The sequence below is a fragment of the Polypterus senegalus genome, chromosome 12, assembly GCF_016835505.1.
Source record: "Polypterus senegalus isolate Bchr_013 chromosome 12, ASM1683550v1, whole genome shotgun sequence".
In the NCBI taxonomy this organism is placed as follows: domain Eukaryota; kingdom Metazoa; phylum Chordata; class Cladistia; order Polypteriformes; family Polypteridae; genus Polypterus; species Polypterus senegalus.
In genome coordinates, this window is record NC_053165.1 from 98,485,222 (window position 1) to 98,508,126 (window position 22,905).

At 35.7% G+C, this 22,905-nt stretch overlaps 1 protein-coding gene across 1 annotated transcript in view; it reads right to left on the minus strand.

Moving 5' to 3' along the window:
• The window catches only part of LOC120541406 (NT-3 growth factor receptor-like), a 920,493-nt gene that overhangs the window by 546,557 nt on the left and 351,031 nt on the right, over nt 1–22,905 (minus strand). Inside the window, exon 4 of the mRNA XM_039773008.1 lies at nt 4,287–4,355. Within this exon, the coding sequence (XP_039628942.1) occupies nt 4,287–4,355 (69 nt within the window). The remainder of the gene's footprint in view (nt 1–4,286; nt 4,356–22,905) is intronic.

The following is a 22,905-nucleotide window of genomic DNA, read 5'->3' on the forward strand; positions in this document are numbered from 1 at the left end:
AGAAGAAGCAGCATATTAATACTTCTCTATCATCTGCCAATAAATAGCTTGATGAACCCTTAGCCTTTTTGGACAACATGGATCCTCTGATGTCTAGTGTAAAGCAAAACAGTGAATTCCACGATAAGGACATCATATCAACATTCAACTATGATGGTGGTGTGTGATACATAGGGATGCTTTGCTGCCTCATGATCCGGACCATATGCTGAAATTGAAACCACCAAAAATTATGTTCTGGATCTAAAAGTTCCTAAGGAGAATGTCTAGTTATCCATCTGTGGACTGAAACTTAGTTGAGTCATAAAGCAAGAAGATGATCCAAAGCTCAGAACCCGGACTGTATCAGAATGAATGAAAAGAAGCAAAATTAAAGTTTTAGACTGGCCTAGTAAAATTCCATAACTAAACTCAACAGAAATGCTGTGGCAGCTTCTTATACTCAAAAACTGCCAATGTTTCTGAATTAAAGCAGTTTGCAAGGAAGAGTGGGCCTAAACTCCTGCATAGCGATGTAGAAACCTGATATTGAATAAGACGGCAAATCTGGTTAAAGGCACTGCAGTTAAAGGTAGCTTAAGAAGTTATTTAGCCTAGGAGTGCAACTATTTTACAGTTTGTTTTTGAAAATTTTTTTGCATTTAATAAATGACGTACTGTAAGTAAAAAAGTGTTGTTTGTTCATTCAGGTGCCCCTTATTTAACGATACAATTTGGTGAAAGACCTGAAAACATTCAAATGTCAAATTGCATTGTATATATCTGAAAATGCTATTTAGATATCTTAGACATACATAAAGATATCCCACAATGTATTTTGAGTATTTAGAAAAAAAAAATGAACATATCTTGAAATACATTTTAAGATATCTAAAATGGAGCAGAGGCCTATTTTAAGATATCATAAAATGACTTTGACAACAGTGAATTTCACAATATCATATATACTTTTTTAAGCTATCTTATTTATATTTTGCAATATTGTGAAATAACTGTACTCATCTTAAGATATCCCAAAATAATTCTTCTTCTGAGAAGCATTTTGAGATGTCTAAAAATATCATCCTGCATATTTTTAGATATCTAAAATGCATTTCAAGATATCTGGAATTCACTTAAACATGTCTAAAAATAGACAGGAAGATCCATTGAAAGAAAAGGAAATTTAATACAAAAGTGTTTTTGAGATATTTCCAAATGTAATTGAGATGTCTTGAAAAGCACAGGAAGTTATTTGACGTACTGCATCTCAAAATGCATTTCACATATTTCAAAATGTTCAATGCATCATTTTAAGATATCAACAGGTCTATCTGAGGCATCTTAAAATGCATTTCAGATTACCTTGAAATAAAAGTATGTTCAGATATTTGTCATTTTTGTATATATGTCTTAAATTTACTACTCTTTTTCTGAATTTATTAAAAGCATATAACATACCTTACAGTCAAGTCAAACTTAAAATAAAATCAAAAATCAAATCAACCCCCACTCATGAAAAAGAGAGGACGGCCAACAACCACAACAAAACTGCTAAGAGTAGTAAAGAGAGAAAGGAGTCTTTCCCCAACAATATAAATGCTTATGCTAAAATGTTATTCATTAGGTCCTGCCATGTTTTTAAAAAAGTTTTGAACAGATCTTCTAAGTGAGAATTTGATTTTTTCCAGTTTCCAATAGTATATAACATTGGTTACCCACTGACTTAAAAGAGGTGGGCTAGGATTCTTGGAGTTGAGCAAGATAAGTGTACGTGCTGAATTTACTCGCACTCCATATACACAAAGCATAGAATTATTCAACTTAAAATTATCTACTGAGCACATCTGTCTCGTTTAAAATTGTCCAAAATGTTTCCAAAGTAAGGTCCAACATGCGAACGTTGCAATCGAGTTCCAGCCTCATTGGGCCACATGTTCTGGACGTGCACCAAATTAACAGAATTTTGGACAAAATTCTGGAAATGCCTTTCAGAGAGCCTTGGTGTCACAATCTCTCCTAATCCATTAAAAGCTGTTTTTGGTTTACTCCCAGATGGGCTTAAAGTGGAGAAGGACAAACCAACTGTAATCGTCTTTACTTAATTACTGGTATATAGACTTATATTACGCAACTGGAAGAATGCTAACTCACCACTTTTAAATCAGTGGGTAATTTTTATTTTTTTTATTTTTTTCTCCAGCCTTTGGAGTTTTTTTTTTTTCTGTCCACCCTGGCCATCGGACCTTACTCTTATTCTATGTTAATTAATGTTGACTTATGTTTATTTTTTACTGTGTCTTCTATTTTTCTATTCATTTTGTAAAGCACTTTGAGCTACATTTTTTGTATGAATATGTGCTATATAAATAAATGTTGATTGATTGATTGATTGATATTATCTAATATTGGAAAAAATCTACTTCGCATTTAGACGATCTGTTCAAAACTTTTTCAAAACTTGGCAGGATCTGATCTATAACATTTTAGAATAAGCATTTAAATTGAGGAAGTTGATTCTCTCCCCTTTTTTTTTAATTCTATTTATTTTTATTCATTTAGTTACTTACATATTTTTACTGTTATTAAAGTTTTACACTGCTGACCTAGCTCTCTTTCTCATGGGTGAGGGTCGATTTGTTTCGAACCTAATTTTGTTAAACTTGACTTGCATGTATGGAATGTTATCTGAATTTAATAAAATTAGTAAAATGTTATACATGCTAATAGTGAAGTAAAGGCAATCACAGTTTGTTTGTCCCTCTCCACTTTAAACCTATCTAGGAGTCCATCAAACATCTCTGTTAGTGGATTAGGAGGGATTGTGACACCAAAGATGCCTGAAAGGCATTTAAAGATTTTCGTCCAGAATGATGTTAATTTGGTGCACGCTCAGAACATGTGGCCCAGTGAAAAATTTAAATTTACTTCTAGATATCATAAAATGCATTTTGAGATATTTCTAAATGTTAATTTGGCTTGCCATTATTCGTAGAGCAGTAGGCATAAAAGTAATATTCTTTTCTTCATAATGTTGTGTTCGGGTGGAAGAAAAGTAAGCCACTGTATTAATTAACAAATGGGGTACATTTTTTTAATACTTTAATACTGCACATGAACAGGAGCGTTTCTTAATGTCAACTGTTCAAAACATCTTACTTGTGCACATCCGTGAAGAAACTAAGCACTAGCTGAGTTCTGTGAAATCTAAAGCTTGTAACTTGTATTCCAATTTGTTAAACAACAGATAGTCTTCAAACCTTATCATCACAAATACAAGACAGAACGTCACATGTCCTGTTTTTCTCATCACAGTTTACAATAATAGGCTGGGTTAAAAAGAAGTTCACAATTAACACAATTAAGAGTAATAAAAATGACGTTATTATAAAGAACTAGTATATAACGTCTACAGAAGGCATGACTTTTATCACCATAGGTTATGTTTTTCATATGTTGTGTCACAGGTGGCTGGGTGCGAACGGCAATCAGCCGCCTATTTAAGGAGCCGCCGCCCTGCAATCAAGGCTGGAGTCGGGTGAGGATGAGGAGGAAGACAAGGTCGTGGCAGAGGAGGCAAAGAGAGGCCCAAGTATTTGTGTGTGAACTGTGACTTAAGACTTTGGGAAACTGGGGGTTTGGTGGCAGTGCACTTAACATTTGTGACATATTGTAAATAAACATGGGGTGATGATTAAAACGGTGTCCGCCTGTGTGTGTCCAGGCCGTCTTGTTTCACAGTTGTTATGAAAAAAAGCCAGCAGTGTCTCAGCCTTGTTACGATGAGGCTTTTTAAGTTGGAGAAAGTCGCTTGCTGGCACAGCACATGGATTTTAAACCCACAGTGACAAACTGCTTTATCGGAATTGGTGTTGTACTGTTGACTTAGCCACCCAGACACTAAACTCAAGATCATCACAAACATCAGGCTTGAATTGCATTAAACCAAAAACAACCTAGTGTTTATTAAATTATGTTAATTCATCTATCGCACTATTTTTAAAATACATAAAACACAAAAAATGAAATAGAAGTTGTAATAGGTTTGACCTAACAATTTATAATATGGCACCCTTTAAAAATATCAGTTGTGAGCAACGCAATAGGCTATGTTAGCTTCACGTTTTTTGTTAGTTAAGATAAGTAAAATTTTGTCAGTTCCAGCTCTGCATTTGCAAACATCTTTTGCACCTTATCTGTAATTATCATGAGTACTATTTATCCCACTTAACAAAAAAAAAACAACACTTGGTAAAAGTGACAAACATCCAGATTTAATATAGGGAATATTTTCTTGTAAAACTTACAGTTCTGAGAGTTGCAATGTCTGAAAAAGCTGCCATGACAAGGTGGTCAGAGGGTTTCTGGAAAAATTTCTGTAAGTATAAAAAGAAAGAGAAAGAAATAAAGAAATTGAGTGAAACATAAAAAATGAATGCCAATTCCTTAAGTTTGAGAATCAACAAAGTGAGTGAGCTTAAATTACAATAAATTGTACAAGCCACCCATTCAAAAGAGAAATTTCTGTGGTGTTGCTGGAGCCAGGAAATCCAACACAAAGCTCACAGTACAGGGGACCTTAAAGCCAACACATTCAATGCCATGCACACTACTTGGGATCAGACATTTGGCACATTTAGAATGGAGACTGCATTATGAGGAACTCGATGACCAAGATGCATTGAATAAGGGCCTGCTACTTGGGAATGCAAAACTAACTCAAATAAATTCAAAGAATGCAAAGTTGTGGAAAGTTGGATCCAAAACAATCAAAACAGAACATTCATTCTACTCTACATTTCTGACCCCGGCAATGACGTGCTTGAGAACAGGAGGTGGCATGGGGTGAACCGTCTATAATGAGAGTGTGGGACATGCCCCCGGGCAGTGAGTGTGATTAGCTGGGTTTGGCTTTTATGAATAACCACTCAACCAAAGGTAAAAAGCACTGAACAAATGTAACCAGCATGCCCCGTGGCTAGGGAGAAACAAAAAAAAACAAAATTAAAGATTATATCAGCTCCAAGATTTATCCAGTAATGAGAGAAACAAATTTAATTGAAAAAACAACAAAAAAATAAAAGATCAGTGGATAAGAATACATAATGGTATGTTTTTGTATACCACTCTTCAAGTCATTATAGCTGATAGTGCTGAACTGATAGTGAAAAAGTCAGTAAAGAAATTAATTTATTTAAATGCCTAACATACTACAGAGATAGAATATAGGCATGAACAGTTCATGCCACGGGCTGCTGTAAAGAGAACTTCGAAAAAGATTCCCCTAATAAAAAAGGAGAAAATAAAAACAAATGATCAGGATTTTTTTCAATAGAAAGAAATTTTCCACAGACAGACACATGGCAGGTATCTACTCTCTCCATGACTGGCACACTAAACACAAGGGTTGCGCCTTGAACAATACTGTACAGTTACACATACAGGAATTCACTTTCTGGTGGAAAAAAAATACACTAACAGCTTATCATAATAAGCCATTGGTATAATCTAGTGGTTCTCAATCTTTCTTCTAGTCTGACCCTATTTTCAAACAAAACAAAACTTGTTGCCCCCATTATTTTCTTCTTAAGCGATAAATTACTTGATTTACACCTGCAAAATGACATTAGGTTATTTGTGACCACCTACCAAATGGACAATTATGGACTAAAATCCTAAGGAGAGTGCATTTCAAAGAAAGAGGCCAGACAAACTGATAGAGGTAGTGACAGAGATCATCATCAAATTGCAATCTGGACCTACATTTGTTTTCACTGATGTCATGCAGTAAATCCAGACTCGCATAAATAAGTAGATACAAACTGAGTTCATTTCTTCAGTGCATTTTCTGACAAAAAGAGTTTTAGTTGCAAAGGAGACTTCCAGTATCTAATCACACATGTGGCCAATGACAGTCTCCTGCTGAGATTGCTGGACCAACTGCAAACTCTGAAAGAATTTCAGATCCATCTATCTTCCCAAATAACATCCATGGTAGAGTAATTTGTGAATTGCTTCTGAATCCCCATTGAATGACTGCACAGTATCTCTTTCAGCTTGTGCATTGGAATGGCCTCATTCAGGATACCATCCAGCAGTGAAAGCAGTTCGGAATTTTGACTTTGGACACAAGAGTGGCTCAAGTGCAGTTTCTGAATCTAGTTTTTGCTTTTTAGGATACGTACAAACATTTCTGTGTCACACTCTTACAGTTCTGCATTCAGAACATTAGGTTGATCAAATATGTCACAAGATATACCAACAGGGCCAGTCACCTTTTCAGCTAAATATGATTGTTTGCCTGCAGTGAAAATTTGTATCTGTTCTTTGACCTCGATTAAGAAACTCAATACTCTTCCATGGGACAGCCACCTCAATTCAGTGCGATAAAAGAGTTGGAGATGGTTTTGTATTGCTTGTGCAGGGCAATACCAATTATGAGATAATGGAATCAGATGATAGTATAGACATGTCTAAATTCAAACAAAGGTCATAACCAGAAGACAATAACTGAGTAAACAAAGCTCTGGATTTGTAGCCAGAATCGTGGTCACAAAGCAGTGCAAAGAAATTGAAGGCAAAAAAGGAGCACATACTGTAAGAAAGAGCCAAAATGTGGATTGTAATTTGAAGTCAAAGGGCTAACTAGAAAGATTACAATATGCAAGCTTTCAAGGCAACTCAGGTTCCTTCTTCAGACAAGGCGTAATCTTACCTCTGACGTCTTACATCTTGCCTGAAGAAGGAACCTGAGTTGCCTTGAAAGCTTGCATATTGTAATCTTTCTAGTTAGCCAATAAATTGTCATTTTGCTTAACTTCTCACTACATCCATAATGGCTAACACTGTATAACACCTGCGGTAGGCTGGCGCCCTGCCTGGGGTTTGTTTCCTGCCTTGCGCCCTGTTTTGGCTGGGATTGGCTCCAGCAGACCCCCTGTGACCCTGCAGTTAGGATATAGCGGGTTAGATAATGGATGGATGGATGGACGGTACAACACGCTAGTACTAAAGTCAAAGGGCAGAAAATATAATTGTAACCAGAAAACAGTGAACTAAAAATAAGGCATGATGCTAAGGTTTTGTCTTTTGTGAATACAATTTTGGTAACCAAGAGGTGCACAACACTGGCATAGCTGGCATCCTGTGTAGTACTGGCATAGCTAAAGTCAACAAAGCTATCCCAAAATGGCCGAACTCATAAGATGGTACAGCAGGAGAACATAATTCATTTTTTTAAATGTTAAAAACAAATGCAAGCACCAAATTACTGTACCCATTAGATTCCTTGGCCTCCAAAACATCAGAAACTATACTAAAAAAATTTCAAGGGCCAAGGAATGGTTGGAAATACAGAAAAACCTCGACCCATATTAACTATCGGCGCCTATCGATAACTGTATTACTACTGATGTGTGGTACGCTGTGAGCTGTGCACATTGGAACAATTCTCTCTTGTGCTGGCGTGTAGTGTTCTTCCCTAGTGCCACATGTCAGGCTGCATTTTGAAATCACAGTGTCAGTTACATACCTTTAGTTTTAATAGCATTTTGCAGCTTTTCTTTCCTGTTGCAATAAATCTATTATACATTGTTATGGCTGATAAACTTAAGAATATGGTATTGAAATTGTCACAAAAAAACTGAAATTATTAAATGTTTACAAAATGGCAAAAGTGCTTCAGAAGTAGGAAGAACAACAGTGAACAATCCCAACAAAACTGAAAAATGTGTTGAAAATGGAAACCACTGACGGTAATGTTATTCTGTATTACTGTTAACGTTCTTCTGTATTGTTATTTTCTTTTTAAATTCTGTTATATTATGTTTTCTTAATATGTAGTGACGTGTTGGCAGCTTATTATGCGCTGTTGGGGAGCAGAAAGTGTGTAATGAATGCTGTAAGTGAAGGGACTGGGGGAGGGGCTTCTGTACTGTAAGGAGCTGACACGCCTCTTAGGAGATGAGTGACAGGAGAAGTTAGGAGAAAAAGGAAGGGGCGGTGGGAGGAGGCAATAAGCAGGAGTGTTTGAAAATAAGGAACGTGAGCAGCAGCAGATAAACTGATTGGTAGGGAAAGTTTTATTTGTTGTTGTTTTGGAAGTAAAACGTAGAAAACACCAGTACATCTGAGCTGTGTTTCCTTATTATGCTGGTCGTTGCAATATTATATGAATTCATTTTGTTAATACTATATTATATTTTGTTTTGTAAATAAATATGACTATTCACTAACCTACAGTATATCATTTTTATAGTAGCTATTCTGTTATCTGTCTTTTCTCTTATCCGTCACAGCCTCGGTTCCAACCCCTGATGGATATTCGAGGTTTTACTGTTATTTAAATCAAAAGCCACATCATGACAGGTGGTGTTCAGTCTCTTCACACAGTATTTTGAACATACTGTACATGAACTTGTTGCACTTGTCTTCATGGCACTAACGCTACAAACTGTTTTATCAAGTTTCCATTTAAAGTGTGGGTAGCATTTTCCGCTGTCATAGTATAAGCTCCATTACTTCAGATCCAACACATTTATTGAAAATGTGCTCTACTGTTGCATGATCGGGCAAAATCTGACAAAATAAAAGACTTCATAATGCTGGCCTTTATTCTCAACGCAACAAATGTTGAAAGCTGCACTTGTGTCTGTTGTTCCATCAATTTTCAAGGCACAGAACAGTCAGACAGTTTGGGGATATTTGCTATTAATTGGCTGTTAATGTCTCCAGCCGCGTTTTGAATGTGTATTGTAATAGTGTCATTTGACAGTGGGATAGCTGCCATTTTTTCTTTGGCCAAATGTGAGTAAAACTACCTCATTAGCACATGGCAAGGACATTCTCTAAGCCATGTTATGAGACTTGCCAGTTTTGGAGATCCAGTGGGTCACAGCAAGCACATATAAGCAGTTTTTAGTACTTTTTCTTTCCCTGTAGTTCAGTAAGTTTTCTTCTGAAATGATCTATGGATTGCAGTGTCAAATGAATGTTGCTTAAAACTAATAAACATTTTTGATTAAACAAACTTATTTTAAAACAACTCAGGAACTCATCTTGACTTACCCCAAATTTCAGAACCACTGTACTAATTTACTGATCCACTGCTCTCTCAAAGAGGAGTCATGCAGCATTCATACAAAGGACATGTTGCTCATATCAAGTCGGTTGACCTCATTTTTTGTTACATATCTTCCATCCATTCATTTTTTTAAACACGAATAAACAGCTTGTTCAACTGGGCATCACCTGGAAACACTGCCTATCTCAGCAATGCCAGGTGGCAGGAAAGAAATAACCCCACACCTGACGTCAATCCATCACAGAGCACATTCATGCAGACAAACACACTCAACTCATAGTGGGCCAGTTCACCTAACACTCATATCTTTGGGATGTGGAAGGGAAACCAGGTTACCTGACACAGGAAGAATGTGCTAAGAGATGACTCCCAGAGTTCATTTAAACACAAGTCACTCGAGTTGTGAACCAGCCACTTCCCCTTCCATAATGACTGACTGTCCACATACTTTCAAAACATGCTTTGTGTATTACAGGACTGTAGACAGCTAGATCCTGGTCAATTAGAATAAGGCCTTAAATGGATGGGGCAGTACACATGCAAGAACCCATACTGAGGTCCAACAGTCACTACAGGATTATGATTTAATCTGACATATTTTTGGGATATGGTAAAAACAAAACTACTGTATTTGTTAATACAGGGAGAATGTGCTCACTCCATATAGAAAATAACTGTATTGCAAGTCTTATTCACTGGAATTGTAGGGAAGCAGTTCTAAACAGGGACAGTGCTGCTGCCTCACAATAAGGAGACCTGGGTTCGCTTCCCGGGTCCTCCCTGCGGGGAGTTTGCATGTTCTCCCAGTGTCTGCGTGGGTTTCCTCCGGGAGCTCTGGTTTCCTCCCACAGTCCAAAGACATGCAGGTTAGGTGCATTGGCAATTCTAAATTGTCACTAGTGTGTGTGTGTGTGTGTGCCCTGCGGAGGGGTTATGCCCTGCCCAGGATTTGTTCCTGCTTTGCACACTATGCTGGCTGGGATTGGCTCCAGCAGACCCCTGTGACCCTGTGTTAAGATATAGCAGGTTAGACAATGACTGACTGACAGTTCTAAACATTGTCTCAGTGTGCTTCCCAATAATGATAACCTGAACATGGAAAAATTTGAATAGTCTCTTGTACTCCCACACACATAGAGGATGCTATAATAATGGCACTACTGATTATTTGACATGCTGAGATGATAGGTGTTTTCCTCCCCTGTGGCAAATCATCATTCTGAAGTTTAGACATCACCGAATATGAACGAATGTACAAGAATAATTAAGATTTATAAAGTAAATCCAAACTATACACAATATTAAATAAATAAGAAAATAAACTATTAAAAAGAAGTGTAAACTGGAAAAATATTCTAATTGTAGGTTATTGCTGACTGACTATTCAGCACAACCTACAACACTGACCCACCCTAGTAAGGAAGTCAAGTCTGTAGAGCAAAGCATTTGAAGATCTGCACTGAATTCAACAGAATGCCCAAACCTACTTGATGGTGTTGATCGGAATGAGCATACATACACAGAGAAGCCATGATAGTATCAAATGAAGATATACTGTATATAAATACACATTTATGAGTACTGGCAACCTGGAAAGTAAATAAACAGGCAGAAGTTTAAATCACTGGTTGTCAAGCACATATAATAAAAAGTAACAAGAAAAACACATGATTCCTAAAAAAATAAAGACAGGTGGCATGATGAAGACTTTTGATTAGTGTTGCTGCCGCACAGATCTGATGTTCAGGGTTCAAATCTTGCCCTGGTTGCACATTGTTCCTGTCTGTGTTTGTGTCTCTCTGGGTATCATTCCAAAGATACGCATGTTTGGTTAACTTGATATTCTAAATTGCCTGCACCTAGTGCTGTCACGATGGGCACCTTTCTATTCAGACTGTAAACTGCGTGAAGGAGGTTTAGAAATGTTATATCTAAGCAAAACAAGGCTTGGTTTAGTACAATACTAGTACATAGCTCATCAACCGGGCTCACATTTTATTCATACTGCTTTTTCACATATCAAAAGAGTTGAAGAAAACTCAATCCTTAACCTAACAGGATAACCTTGTAAGTCTTGGCTTCTAAACGCACATACAGAGACTTTGCCCAATCACTTGTTTGTTATGAATTTTCATTGTGACAGCTACAATCAGCTAATGTAATGTAATGGGTTTCCTGTATTAAATATTCTAAAATTTTCAAAGCTATTAATAGAGTTGATGCAGCAGTATCATTTCAATTAAAACATAAATCACAGACAACTGTAAAAATGTCATTCAAGTTAAAATCCAGGAAGTTCATATAGGAGGTCACCAAAATCTAGAACAAATTAGCAACTCAAAGAGATGTATATGAAATATAAGGATAACTTAAAAGTAGTCATTGGCTGGCTAAATAAGCTCGATGGGCAGAATAATCTGCTATTGTTTGTAAAAGTCCTTATGTTCCTATGTATTTCATTCCATGCAAATTCAGGTATTAGAAGTATTTACATTCATTTTGCAAGTGGAACGCAAGCACTTTTCTACTTCAGTAAACATATACTTGCATAAGCAGTGATATCATTCAATACATAATAAAGCTTCTAAACAAACCAACATATCAGTCCTAGAGTACTAGAGGTGGAGTACTATTGTTAAATAGTTTTAATGTCATATATTATTAATTCACTAAGCTCAAGTATTTTGTATTTATTTGTTTTGTATTTTTACACCATGACTTGGTTTAGAAGTCTGCTAAAATTTGCATTGTGCCACTGTGAGAATGCTTTACTCTGCACATGCTCCGACCATGTGAAAGTTAAGTATTTGGATTCATTCGGTTCGATTGGCATAAAACAAGCATTTTGTCTATCACTGGCATATTGAAATCAAGAATTCTGGCACAGTACAAAGTAGCAAAGACTCTGCTTGACAGAAGCGCTTGAAGGCTGATTTAGAACTCATAAACTGATGTAATCAAAGAGGAAGCAGTGAAGCAAGAAACCTCAGTTGAAAATACTTGTCATATTCGGCTGCATTTTTCACAAGCTTCTGTGAAAATGAGTTTGTTTGTTTCTGTCCTGATTGACAAAATGTCGTCTCAACCTGAGCTACAACAAAGCTCTCTAATGCCCTTATAATAAAAAGAAAAGGGTGTAAAGCTTCATAGGATATTTTCTTACCTATGGCTAATTAACATGAAACATTTATTGGATTTATTTGAACTAAATAGCGTTCAACACTTGCAGGTTTATGAAACTCTAATTATTTATTTTAAAATACATTGATGGTGTATATGTATTTCTGACAACATATATCTATGTACTTGCTAATATTTAAGTTTGTATATATACAGTATGTTTAAACAACATTTTAAATATGAAACATTCCAACCTTCACATTATAGCAGGATTGACAACTTTATTATAAAACCAAAAAACAGCTAAATTTAAACATGTGCTTTTTTGTTATGTAGTATGTTATTAAGAAGAATAGACTGATGCATTTTAAATTAAATTTGTATTTCATTCAAACAGAGTCAAGATACTTAAACTTTTTAAACATAAAATAAATTAATGATCATCTTACTTCCATGTATGCTGGGGAACGTCTGCAGCTCGTTGTGGTCATGACAAAAAGTTATTTGTTCCTGCTTTTCTGCGTTTATTCTAAAGTACATCAAAATCCTGATGTACTTGAAACTTGAATATATTATATGTCTGAACTCAGTGTGGGGTTCATGTGTTGTTTTTATTCTCTCTGCTCTCTGGTTTGTTTTGCGGTGTGCAATAAGATCTGTTCGACTTTAGATTTCCATCCTGACCCACTGACTAGTGAACAGGTTTATCCGACTTACTGAACTAGATTTATTTTAATGTTACATTTATTTGCTCCCCTCATGCAATTCGAGTGGATGTGCTGGAAAGAAGGTATTCATTTGCTAAATTATAATGCTTTAATTTTATTTTTAAAGTGCTTCAGTTGATCTTCTAGAGCAGACTTGGCCAAATTATGGCCAGGGGGCCAAATCCTGCAAGGGTTCACGCTATGGGATTCTAGATATAACTGGCACAGATGTAGGCTGGGGTGGATGTCCAAGTCTTATTATGTAAGATTAGATGTTCACTGAAAGATGTAGGGATGCAGATGGCAAACTGTGAGGATTTATAGAGATGTGCCCCTGCAACATTTACCTCATACAATGATAAATAAACAACATCATTACTAAATGCAGCAAGAGTTTAAAGTAAGATAGAATAAGAACATGGACTGTAATAGTAATAACAAGCCCAGGTCACAACTGGGAGACAAGAAATCAAACAATGTCCAGGACACAAGACAAAATCATAGATCTAGAAATGTACAGAAAATATTTTTAATGTAGTCTAAGAAAAAGTGCAAACAGAAAAGAATCTGTAACCAGAGAGATCTATAAAATATAACAATGTTTTGATTTATCCACAAACTTGGAAAGCTAAGAATTCTGACCTTCATGCCAACACCGTAATAATGTCAAGTACACTTACAGTAAGTTATATAATGCACTAGTGAGGCCTCACTTGTTATACTGTGTTCAGTTTTAGTCTCAATGTTACAAAACAGAAATAGCAGCACAAGAGAAAGTCCATGAAGAGCAACTAGACCAGGGGTCCTCAATCCCAGTCCTGGAGAGCCGCAGTGGCTGCAGGTTTTTGTTCTGACCTGGTTGCTTAATTAGAAATAAATTAGAATAAAGCACTAACAAGCTATGAAATTAAATTAACTCTGCTATGTCAGGTCATTCTCATATCCTAGATTTTCTTTCCCTTTCTATCATGCAAATGATTTGAAGGCTAAAATGGACGAGTAATTCTCAGTCCTTCACTTTTTTCTCTTCATTTTTCTTCCAAGTATTTAATTAAACCCAATAGTGCAGATAAATACACACAGGTGTAAATGTAAATAAGCTAAATGGAGAAATGCTGCTCTCTCTTGTCATTTGCATTTTATTGATAATAAGGAGCAATTAAAATAGCTGTTTAAGACAAAATTAAGCAATAAGGGCTCAAAATCACTAAAGTGAAGCAGAAGTGTTACTTTAGCAATAAGTGCTTTTTATTAAGCAACTGGGTTGGAGCAAAAACCTGCAGCCACTGCGGCTCTCCAGGACCGTGATTGAGGACCCCTGAACTAGACCGTTCCTGAGATTAAAAGAGGTGAACTCTTTTAGCTTTGGCAAATAGAGATTAAAAGGGCACATGACAAAAGTGTTTAAGGTATTAGTGCAGTAGATATCGATTGTTACTTTAATATAAGCTCTGTAACAAGAACACAAACGTTACATTTCACTATATAAGCGTAGTAAGGTGCCATGCTGTGTCATTCAAAAAATAAAATAACATGCTTTCACAATGGCGGCACTCTTTACAATTGTAAAAGTAGAAAGTAAGAAGAACATTTCTTCAGCAGTAAATCAACCAAAATGGAATATTGCTACGCTTTAGTAAAATGAAGAATAATATTACGGCCATCTTCAGATAAACTGTGGTTTTTGAATGCTTCATTCGTCAGAAGTGGACAATAATAACTGCTGTCCAGGAGAGGTCATTTTAATTGTCATATAGCGCAGTTATTTTATTTTTTTCAAAATTCTTCAAACTTTACAATATTCGGAGTCAGTTACATCAGTTAACACCTGAATAATTTCCCAAGCGGAAGGAACAGTGTTAAGACAGAAGTGTGGATTTTACTAGATATGTGGCTTAGACTTCCACCCTTAAATGTAAACTTAAATGTCACTTTCAAGATTTATTTGCCATTTTTTCTTCTTATTCTTCTTTTTTTTTCTGTGCACTTATGGATTATGTGAGAAAAGTAAATTAGTGTTTTAGTTATGAATGTTTTGATTGTTGTTTGATGTTATTCAGCATTGATCTCTCTTCTTTATCACCTTTCTCCATAATAACATAACATTAAAAGTTTTGGTTATCGCTACAAATAACACAGTACGTAAAAAATAAAAAATATATATATTTTTGGCGAGAGGTTCCTTTAAGAATGTTACCCAAACTGTTTTCTTTTATGTGAGGGCCATCTTACATATAAGACCTTCTCTAAACTCTTGGCTTGATTATAGTAATGCTCTGTTCTTTGGAGAACTCCACAGCTAAAATTCTCAACCACGCTAACGCACAGGAACATATAACCTCTACACTTACATCTTTGCACTGTCTGTCTTTGCACTTTGTCTGTTAAATATTGCATATCTTACAAACTTTTTTTGCTAACATATAAAGTTCTTTATGGCAGAGGATCCATTTGTCTTCCTAAAATGTTACAGAATTGCATACCATGTCACAGTCTGCAGTTTTCTAATGAGAAATTACTTGTTGTCTGTCACACTAAACACAAGTCAAGTTTTAAAAAAAGCTTTATGTGTGTTTTCTGTACTTTATTGTAATTTTGATTATTTTGTGCAATTTAACTGTTATTTTTCTATGCTTTCATTATGTGCAGTGTCTTTGAGTATCATTACAGGCACTGATAAATACAAATGCATTATTATTAGTAGTAGTAGCATTATTTTTATTAATTTTAATGTAGCATTATTGTATATGGATAATATTGTATTACAATTCCCAGCCATGATAAAAACTTACTGACTCTTTCTTATACGATCGTCAATTCAATAGCATGATAATAATCTACCTATAGGTGGTGGTAAACAAAAATAGTCATCATATATTTTAGTTTCAGTTCAAAATCAATGTGAAATCTAACAACGATGTTAACTAGGGAGCTGGTCAGCTAAAATTGATTATCATGTTGCTTTTCTTTTATCAGTCTATGAATTTTCTTGGAAATGTAAATAATATATCAAATACAGAATCAGAATTGTTTTAACACAAAATTATTTTGGAACTCAGCCCAAGCATAAAAATAAAAATTATTTTTCCAGTATTAATCGGAAAACAAATCAGCTACTGTAAAAATTTAGGAAAATGAACAATGAAATGAAAAAGTCAAAACAAAACACAGATAAACAGCAAACATTATCAATATTTATCAAAAACTACCCTAACACAACCCCTGCTAGACCTTATCATGCTTGGTGACAAGTGATCAATATTCTCCATTATCTTTTATCACATTTCATTATCCCGCAGGAATGATTGCTTACTCTTGGTGAAGATGCTCCCTGAAGGCACGAGTACATCATCTCCATCACTCTCTTGTTCCATTTCACAGTTTGGGCAGGCCAAATGCATACTGAAACACAGCGCATGCCATCTGCCGCCACTTATTACCCACTCACCCTCCCCATGGTTCATTTTAGACTTACCGTTGGATGTCTCTCCCAATTCACACAGGTAAATCTTACAGTTCATATGTAACTTTACTTTCCATATACAACTTATATTAACCATAGTAATCAGGAAGTAAATAACACTTCTCTTTTTAAGATGCTGCATTACCTTTTTTAACTATTTACCAACTATATGTTTTATACTGTAGTTGCTTTAATTTGTTTACAGCACGATCACAATCCTGAATTGTGAATTTCTAGTGGTTAGGTTAAAATTAACATTAGCACAGTTACATGCTACATGGAAAAAGATATAAATGTATGCACACTACCTGTTTCAGCAATGCATCTTTAAAATGATGGAAATGTTTCTAAACATTTTAAACATATGATCTTCTCATTCTTATTTATTCTTAGTGTCAAGTACAGAGGTAGGTAATGAAATCCTTGTTACTTGCATTAACCATTAAATATGAATGATTCTGGTTTTAAATTACTGAATTATAGAATATTCTGCAAAAACAGTATTAGAACTACACAATCTAATTTCAGTACTAAGGATCAAATAAGTTCTTTAAATGGCTGACAAATTAAATCAATTAGAGTGCACTAAGTACTATAATTTAAATGTAATGCAATTTAATTTTATACTGAATAGTTACATCAAAGACACATTATTGTCTAAAACCTTGATGGTTGAATTTTTCATGCTATTGAAAACTTAGTGAGTGAATTTACAAAGCACAGTGACATTTTTATGTGACCATTTATGCTTTTCAAAATAAATTTGTCTAAGTGTGGTTGTTAGACTACAGAACAATGACCCTTCTTTCTTTACTCTTATTTATTTTTAATAAAAGTTGTCAAGCCACTTACCATTCTGCATTATTTGTAGGATGTCATTAATCCCAGTTTGGTTCTTGTATTAATCTATTTCTCCTATTGTTGTACATGTTCTTGCTTGATTTACTGTTACATACTTTCTTCTTTATGATGTTGGCATGATCTCACACACCCCACTTTTAGAAGCTTCTTTTGTCATGAGAAAAGCCATCTTGTGTTTTAATTATGATGAATTTGTAAATCCCTTGTTGAAGACTGCGACCCATAATATTATTACTTCAAGTATATTTAATACTAGCTGTCCCCGAGGCTCTGCCCACCTAGTAGTGAAGCAGGATAAACTTTAAAAATTAATTTAAAAAAAATTAATTCTGGCCAAGTGGAAGGCAGGTACGCTCCAACGTCAAACGTTGTGTTCAGCTCTAACGGGGGAGCATCCCCCATTTGGGAAGAACAGCATGTGGCCGTGATATCTCTGGCAATCAGCAACTACTCTCTAAAACACATGTAGCTCTGATCTCTTTCTCTCAAAAACATCAAACGTTACTCCTTAACAATCTGTAGATGATAATGTCTGATGAACAAACGGGTATTGCTAGATAAGCGGATGCAAGATACGCTCCAACACGTGGAGAGAGGTAAACCGACTCGAATGGAGGCTGGCACGTGAGTGAGAAGGGCCCAGCCCCCATTCCCTCAGCCCGCTACATATCTCTCGGATTTGCGCAAATAAATCGGTGCCCCAACCGAACTATGATACTTAGAGCGATGAGAGAAGTTGCAAAATCGACCAGAATTTCCAAGCAAATTATAGAAGAAAACCCGATCTAAATGCATTAAGTAGTTCTCTCATGAAAAGCGGACAGACATACAGACAGACAGATGTTTGATTTTATAAATATATATATATATATATATATATATATATATATATATATATATATATATATACACTAATAAAAGACAAAGCCCTCACTTACTCACTCACTCATCACTAATTCTCCAACTTCCCGTGTAGGTAGAAGGCTGAAATTTGGCAGGCTCATTCCTTACAGCTTACTTACATAAGTTGGGCAGGTTTCATTTCAAAATTCTACACGTAATGGTCATAACTGGAACCTATTTTTTCTCCATATACTGTAATAGACTGCAGCGATGGCCGTGGGAGGCGGAGTTGTGTGTCGCGTCATCACGCCTCCCACGTAATCACGTGAACTGACTGTGAAAGCAGTACGTAGAAAATAAGGAGGAGCTCCAAAGAGCGCTGAAGAAAACATGCATTATACAATTGAGAAGGTAGCGAAACAATAAGAAGCGAGCGAGTGACGCATACAAGCATATTCATAAGTGCAGCTACTGCAGAAACAAAGCACGGTGTAAACCGTAAGTTTAAATTAAGTTTATTGACAGGCTGCCACTGGCGTTTGTCATGCTCAGTGATGCATACAAGTATATTCACGAGTGCAGCTACTTCGGAAACAAAGCATGTTGTAAACCTAAAGTTTAAATTAAGTTCATAGACAGGCTGCCGCTGGCATTTGACATGCCCACTACTGATACGATATTTGCGGGATACAAGTTTAATGAGAGGACGCAGGGTATAAACAAGAGTTTTGATCACTTTGTAACTAAGTTAAAATTGCTGGTGAAGGACTGTGCTTATGCAAATTCCGAGAGACTGTGTTTTACCTTTAAAGAAAGGTAAAATGCAAGTCCAAGAAGATTTAACATTAGGACTGTCTATCATGGTTTTCTTTTACTTAATGTTTGATTTGTGTCTTCCAGGCTGACAGGACTGAGTTACATACTGTGAGTTGCTCACCAGGGACAGGTAGACTTTTGGGGAAATTTGTCAAGTTTTATTAATATTAACTGATGGTGGCCTATTACCTTTAAAGTTACTTAAGGACTAATAAATTAGCAGTTTAATGATTCCTGCCTTTTTTGATAAAACTAGAGTGTGGAGGGTATTTTAGACTCCTATTAAGGTTATATCATGGAGTCTCTGCCTAGAAATTCTCAGTAAGCTATTTTTTTCTGCATTTTCAATATGCTTTTTCATGTTCTTAACAGGAACGAATGTATCTGAATCTGTCAGTCTCAGCTTTAGTCTAACGAAATGCTGTGCTAGACGTGCGTTGTTGTAAGCAAGTAGACATTTGTTTGTACTGTATAATTGCTTTTCCATGTTTGCTAGCTTTGCAAAATGAGATTACCAAAGTGAAATGTATTTCACTTTATTTAAATATTTATGGACAGTCCTTCATTTGCTTAATTTAATGTGTGAGCTATGCATAATGATGACATTTTGTCAGGATCCTTGATAATGCTGGGACATAGTCTATGAACTGGACAATGATGCATGACCATTTTCATGACTCTATTATGCAATAGCAGAGACAAAAATGAAGTGCGAGGAAGAGTGTAAAAACACTGTTGAGCTTCTACAATATTTAAAAATGTGGGATGGATAATAAAAGGGTAGCCATCCTTTTCTCGTACGAGTAATGTTAATATCACAATAGTACTTTAATCACTTGTTTCTTCATCCTTTTCCCTATTGTTCTCAGGAAAAAACAAACACTGTTACGTGTGTCTGGGGCTTAGAAAGTGAACAGCATAAAAACCTATTTACCATTGTGTTTGACTGATCTGTAATAAGGACTGAACATCCTTCTGATTTGGACACTGCAGAATGTTTTAAGCTAGATGCTGACAGAATGCTTGCACCAAATCACAGAACAGAACAGTTTGGCTGTTTCATTTGTCGATGGTCCAAATAAACAACACTGATCTTAGTGACTGTCAGTAATTATATCTGCTAACCAAAAACAGATGATGGATAAAGTTTTTTCGTTTTTCTTTTGGTCCTGCATGCTCAGTGTGGATTGCTTTATACAGTACATTAATATGTGTTACAGAATTAGTCAGTCCAAGAACATACATGTTTTCAAAATGGCCTCATCCAGTTGTCAGGCATTGATGAATAGGCCGGGTTTATACTTCACACGATGCCTGTGGACACTACTGCTATGCAAGCCGTGTACTGTTTATAATTGTGCGCATACTTTATATAAATCAGGTGATTCCACCAGGTGGCAGTGCGAGATATCATCACGGTGAGAAAATAAACAATCGGCTTTGCTGTGTTGTGAATTGACTGAAACATCCATTAAATTCCCAGAATATCTTGCCACAATATCTCTGAAAAGGATGGATGTTTAATAATTACAATGCATCGCAAGATGAATACAAGTACACACCTGCACTAGTATAATTGTAGCATTACCATAATCTCCAAACCTGCATGTCCTTGGAAGGAAACTGGAGCACACTGTGGAAACCCACCAGGTACACATGCAAACTCCAGGCAGGGAACACCAGGAAATGAACTCCCAACTGAGAGGCAGCAGCACTACCGCTCCACCATTTTGACATCCTCTCATGTGTAATTATTACCAGTATTATTTAAATGAAGTCAATGATTTATCTGTAAAATGTAACATACATGCTTTAACACATTTCATCATGAAAGTGATATCAAGTATAAATCTAAAGATTCTAAATATGCAGAGAGCTGGAATACCATCATTTTAATGTGTTTTGTGTGACAATTGCTGCCTGCCGCTGCTGTCAGTGCAGAAGGAAACTTCAGAAGCACATAGGGATTAACAACTTGGCCGGTTTAAAGTGGAAATTTTAAGATTAAAGTCGACATTTCCACTTCAATCACAAAATAGATCCTGTTTTCTTCACATTGTCCCTAATTTTTTTTCTCCATAGCTCAAATACGCTTCCATACATTCTGATGCTGTTGCAAATGTGCAAAAGAAAACAGATGTTACAGAAGATGGCACGTGAGACCTTTAACACTAAATTCCCCGAAGCCTACAAAAAAAGTCATAATGCTGGCCCACCTTAAATGTACTGTGTCATTACGATAGGGAATATGCGACCCTTGTATTGCCTATGTAAGAAATAGATGAAGAAAAGCACCATGAATATATTTGTATGTCAGCTTGATGATTTGCTTCACCACATTGAATTAGTAATCAAACACTGAAGCACGTGCATTGATCTTGTAGGATCTGCAAAGTGGCTTGCTGTCACACATTGATAGCAAACAAAGACGCTGATGTCACGTTTCAACTTGACCACACTGTGCCCCCTAATTTTTTGCTGGTATTGCAACTCACCCATGCATTGCATTCATTTATGAAGACTTGCTCAGAGGATGCATCAAATGAATGCTGGGAACGCGTGGAAGCCATGATGCGTGCGCCTACGTGTTCTGAGTGTGAAGTATAAACCGGCCTTTAAGGTAGCCCTTGCCCCCTATCCGCTCTGTTTTATTGGTTTATCCATCCACCAATCAGTCATCATCTCTCTGTTTGGTCTTTCCCCACTACACTAGTCCAGTTTTTGAGTGAGTTATCCTAATTACTCTAGTTACATGAGCCTCTGACAGACATCACAATTTTTATAGAACCTTTAGCTGTTTATCACTTGGTCAAGGCTAGAATGCTAAAGTAAAAATATTGTAAAAGCCAACCTAAGAAACAAATGTTTAATGTTAAATTCATACAAGTGTTTCCTTAATTTCAGTAACAGAATATTAATTCCTTATAGGTACCTAGAATATGGTATATTCTTTTACCAACTGTACGTTAACAAGAAGTAGAACTTTCTTTGTGTTATTTGTAAAATGGAGTGTTAATTAAGTCAGTTAGGAAATAGTCTTACTGCTAGCATAGACTGTTAGGTATGTTTGCATATTGGAGATGGCATACAGTTTTCTGAACGTGTTTAACGTGCTTAAAGTTGGACTGTATGACCAAACGTAAAGAAATGAAACAAGAAAAATAAGCCTTACACACAACTTTCTTTAAACCAGAATTATTCTCAATTTTAATATACATTTTTTCTTTATTATTGTTTGACGTATTTTTCTTTGAAATTTTACTAAAACATTTAAACACAAAGATATTTGGTCTGTAGTATTATTCTGAACACGTGTCACACTATTGCCTGAATCATCCTATGAAGCACACTAAAAGCTAAAAATCCTTGGTAATTTGGGAGAAACCAAGCGTCAAATGTTAAGGAAGACATAATTATGTAATATCTATCATATCAAAATAACTGACCCATATTGAATACATTCATACAATAAATAAATCAAGGCATTGGGCTATGCACTCATACACTACAGTAAAGTCCATTAGACCTCTCACTAGACTGTCAGCCACTAGCTTGAAGGTGTCCAGCTTTGAATTCTCTTTGTCCTGGAACTTCAAATATAAACAAATACTAGTATTCCCATTCATAACAGAACATGGCTTTACTGACTGAAAGAACATTTTGCATTTGTGGTTAAAAAAACAGAATGTGAGACATATTTTAGTATTTTTTCTTGTTTATGCTTACCCTTATTATTAAAAGTGATTAATGATGGAGCCGATCTATTAGCTAGAAAGAACTGAAGACCTATGGTTGGACATTAGGTTTGGATTTGTTGGAAGAAATTCTTTGAAGTGTAGGGTAAGTGTTTCAAGTGGGAAATTAGATATAAACTTCTAAAAGAATACCTTTGTCTTTATACTCTCAGATACAAAGCAACATGGTTCAGGCCTTTCTCTTTTAAATATGTATACATTATCAAGCAAATGTAATAATAATAATAATAAATGAGAATGAGTTAGTACCTACATAGAAAGAAAAGTTATTAAAATGCA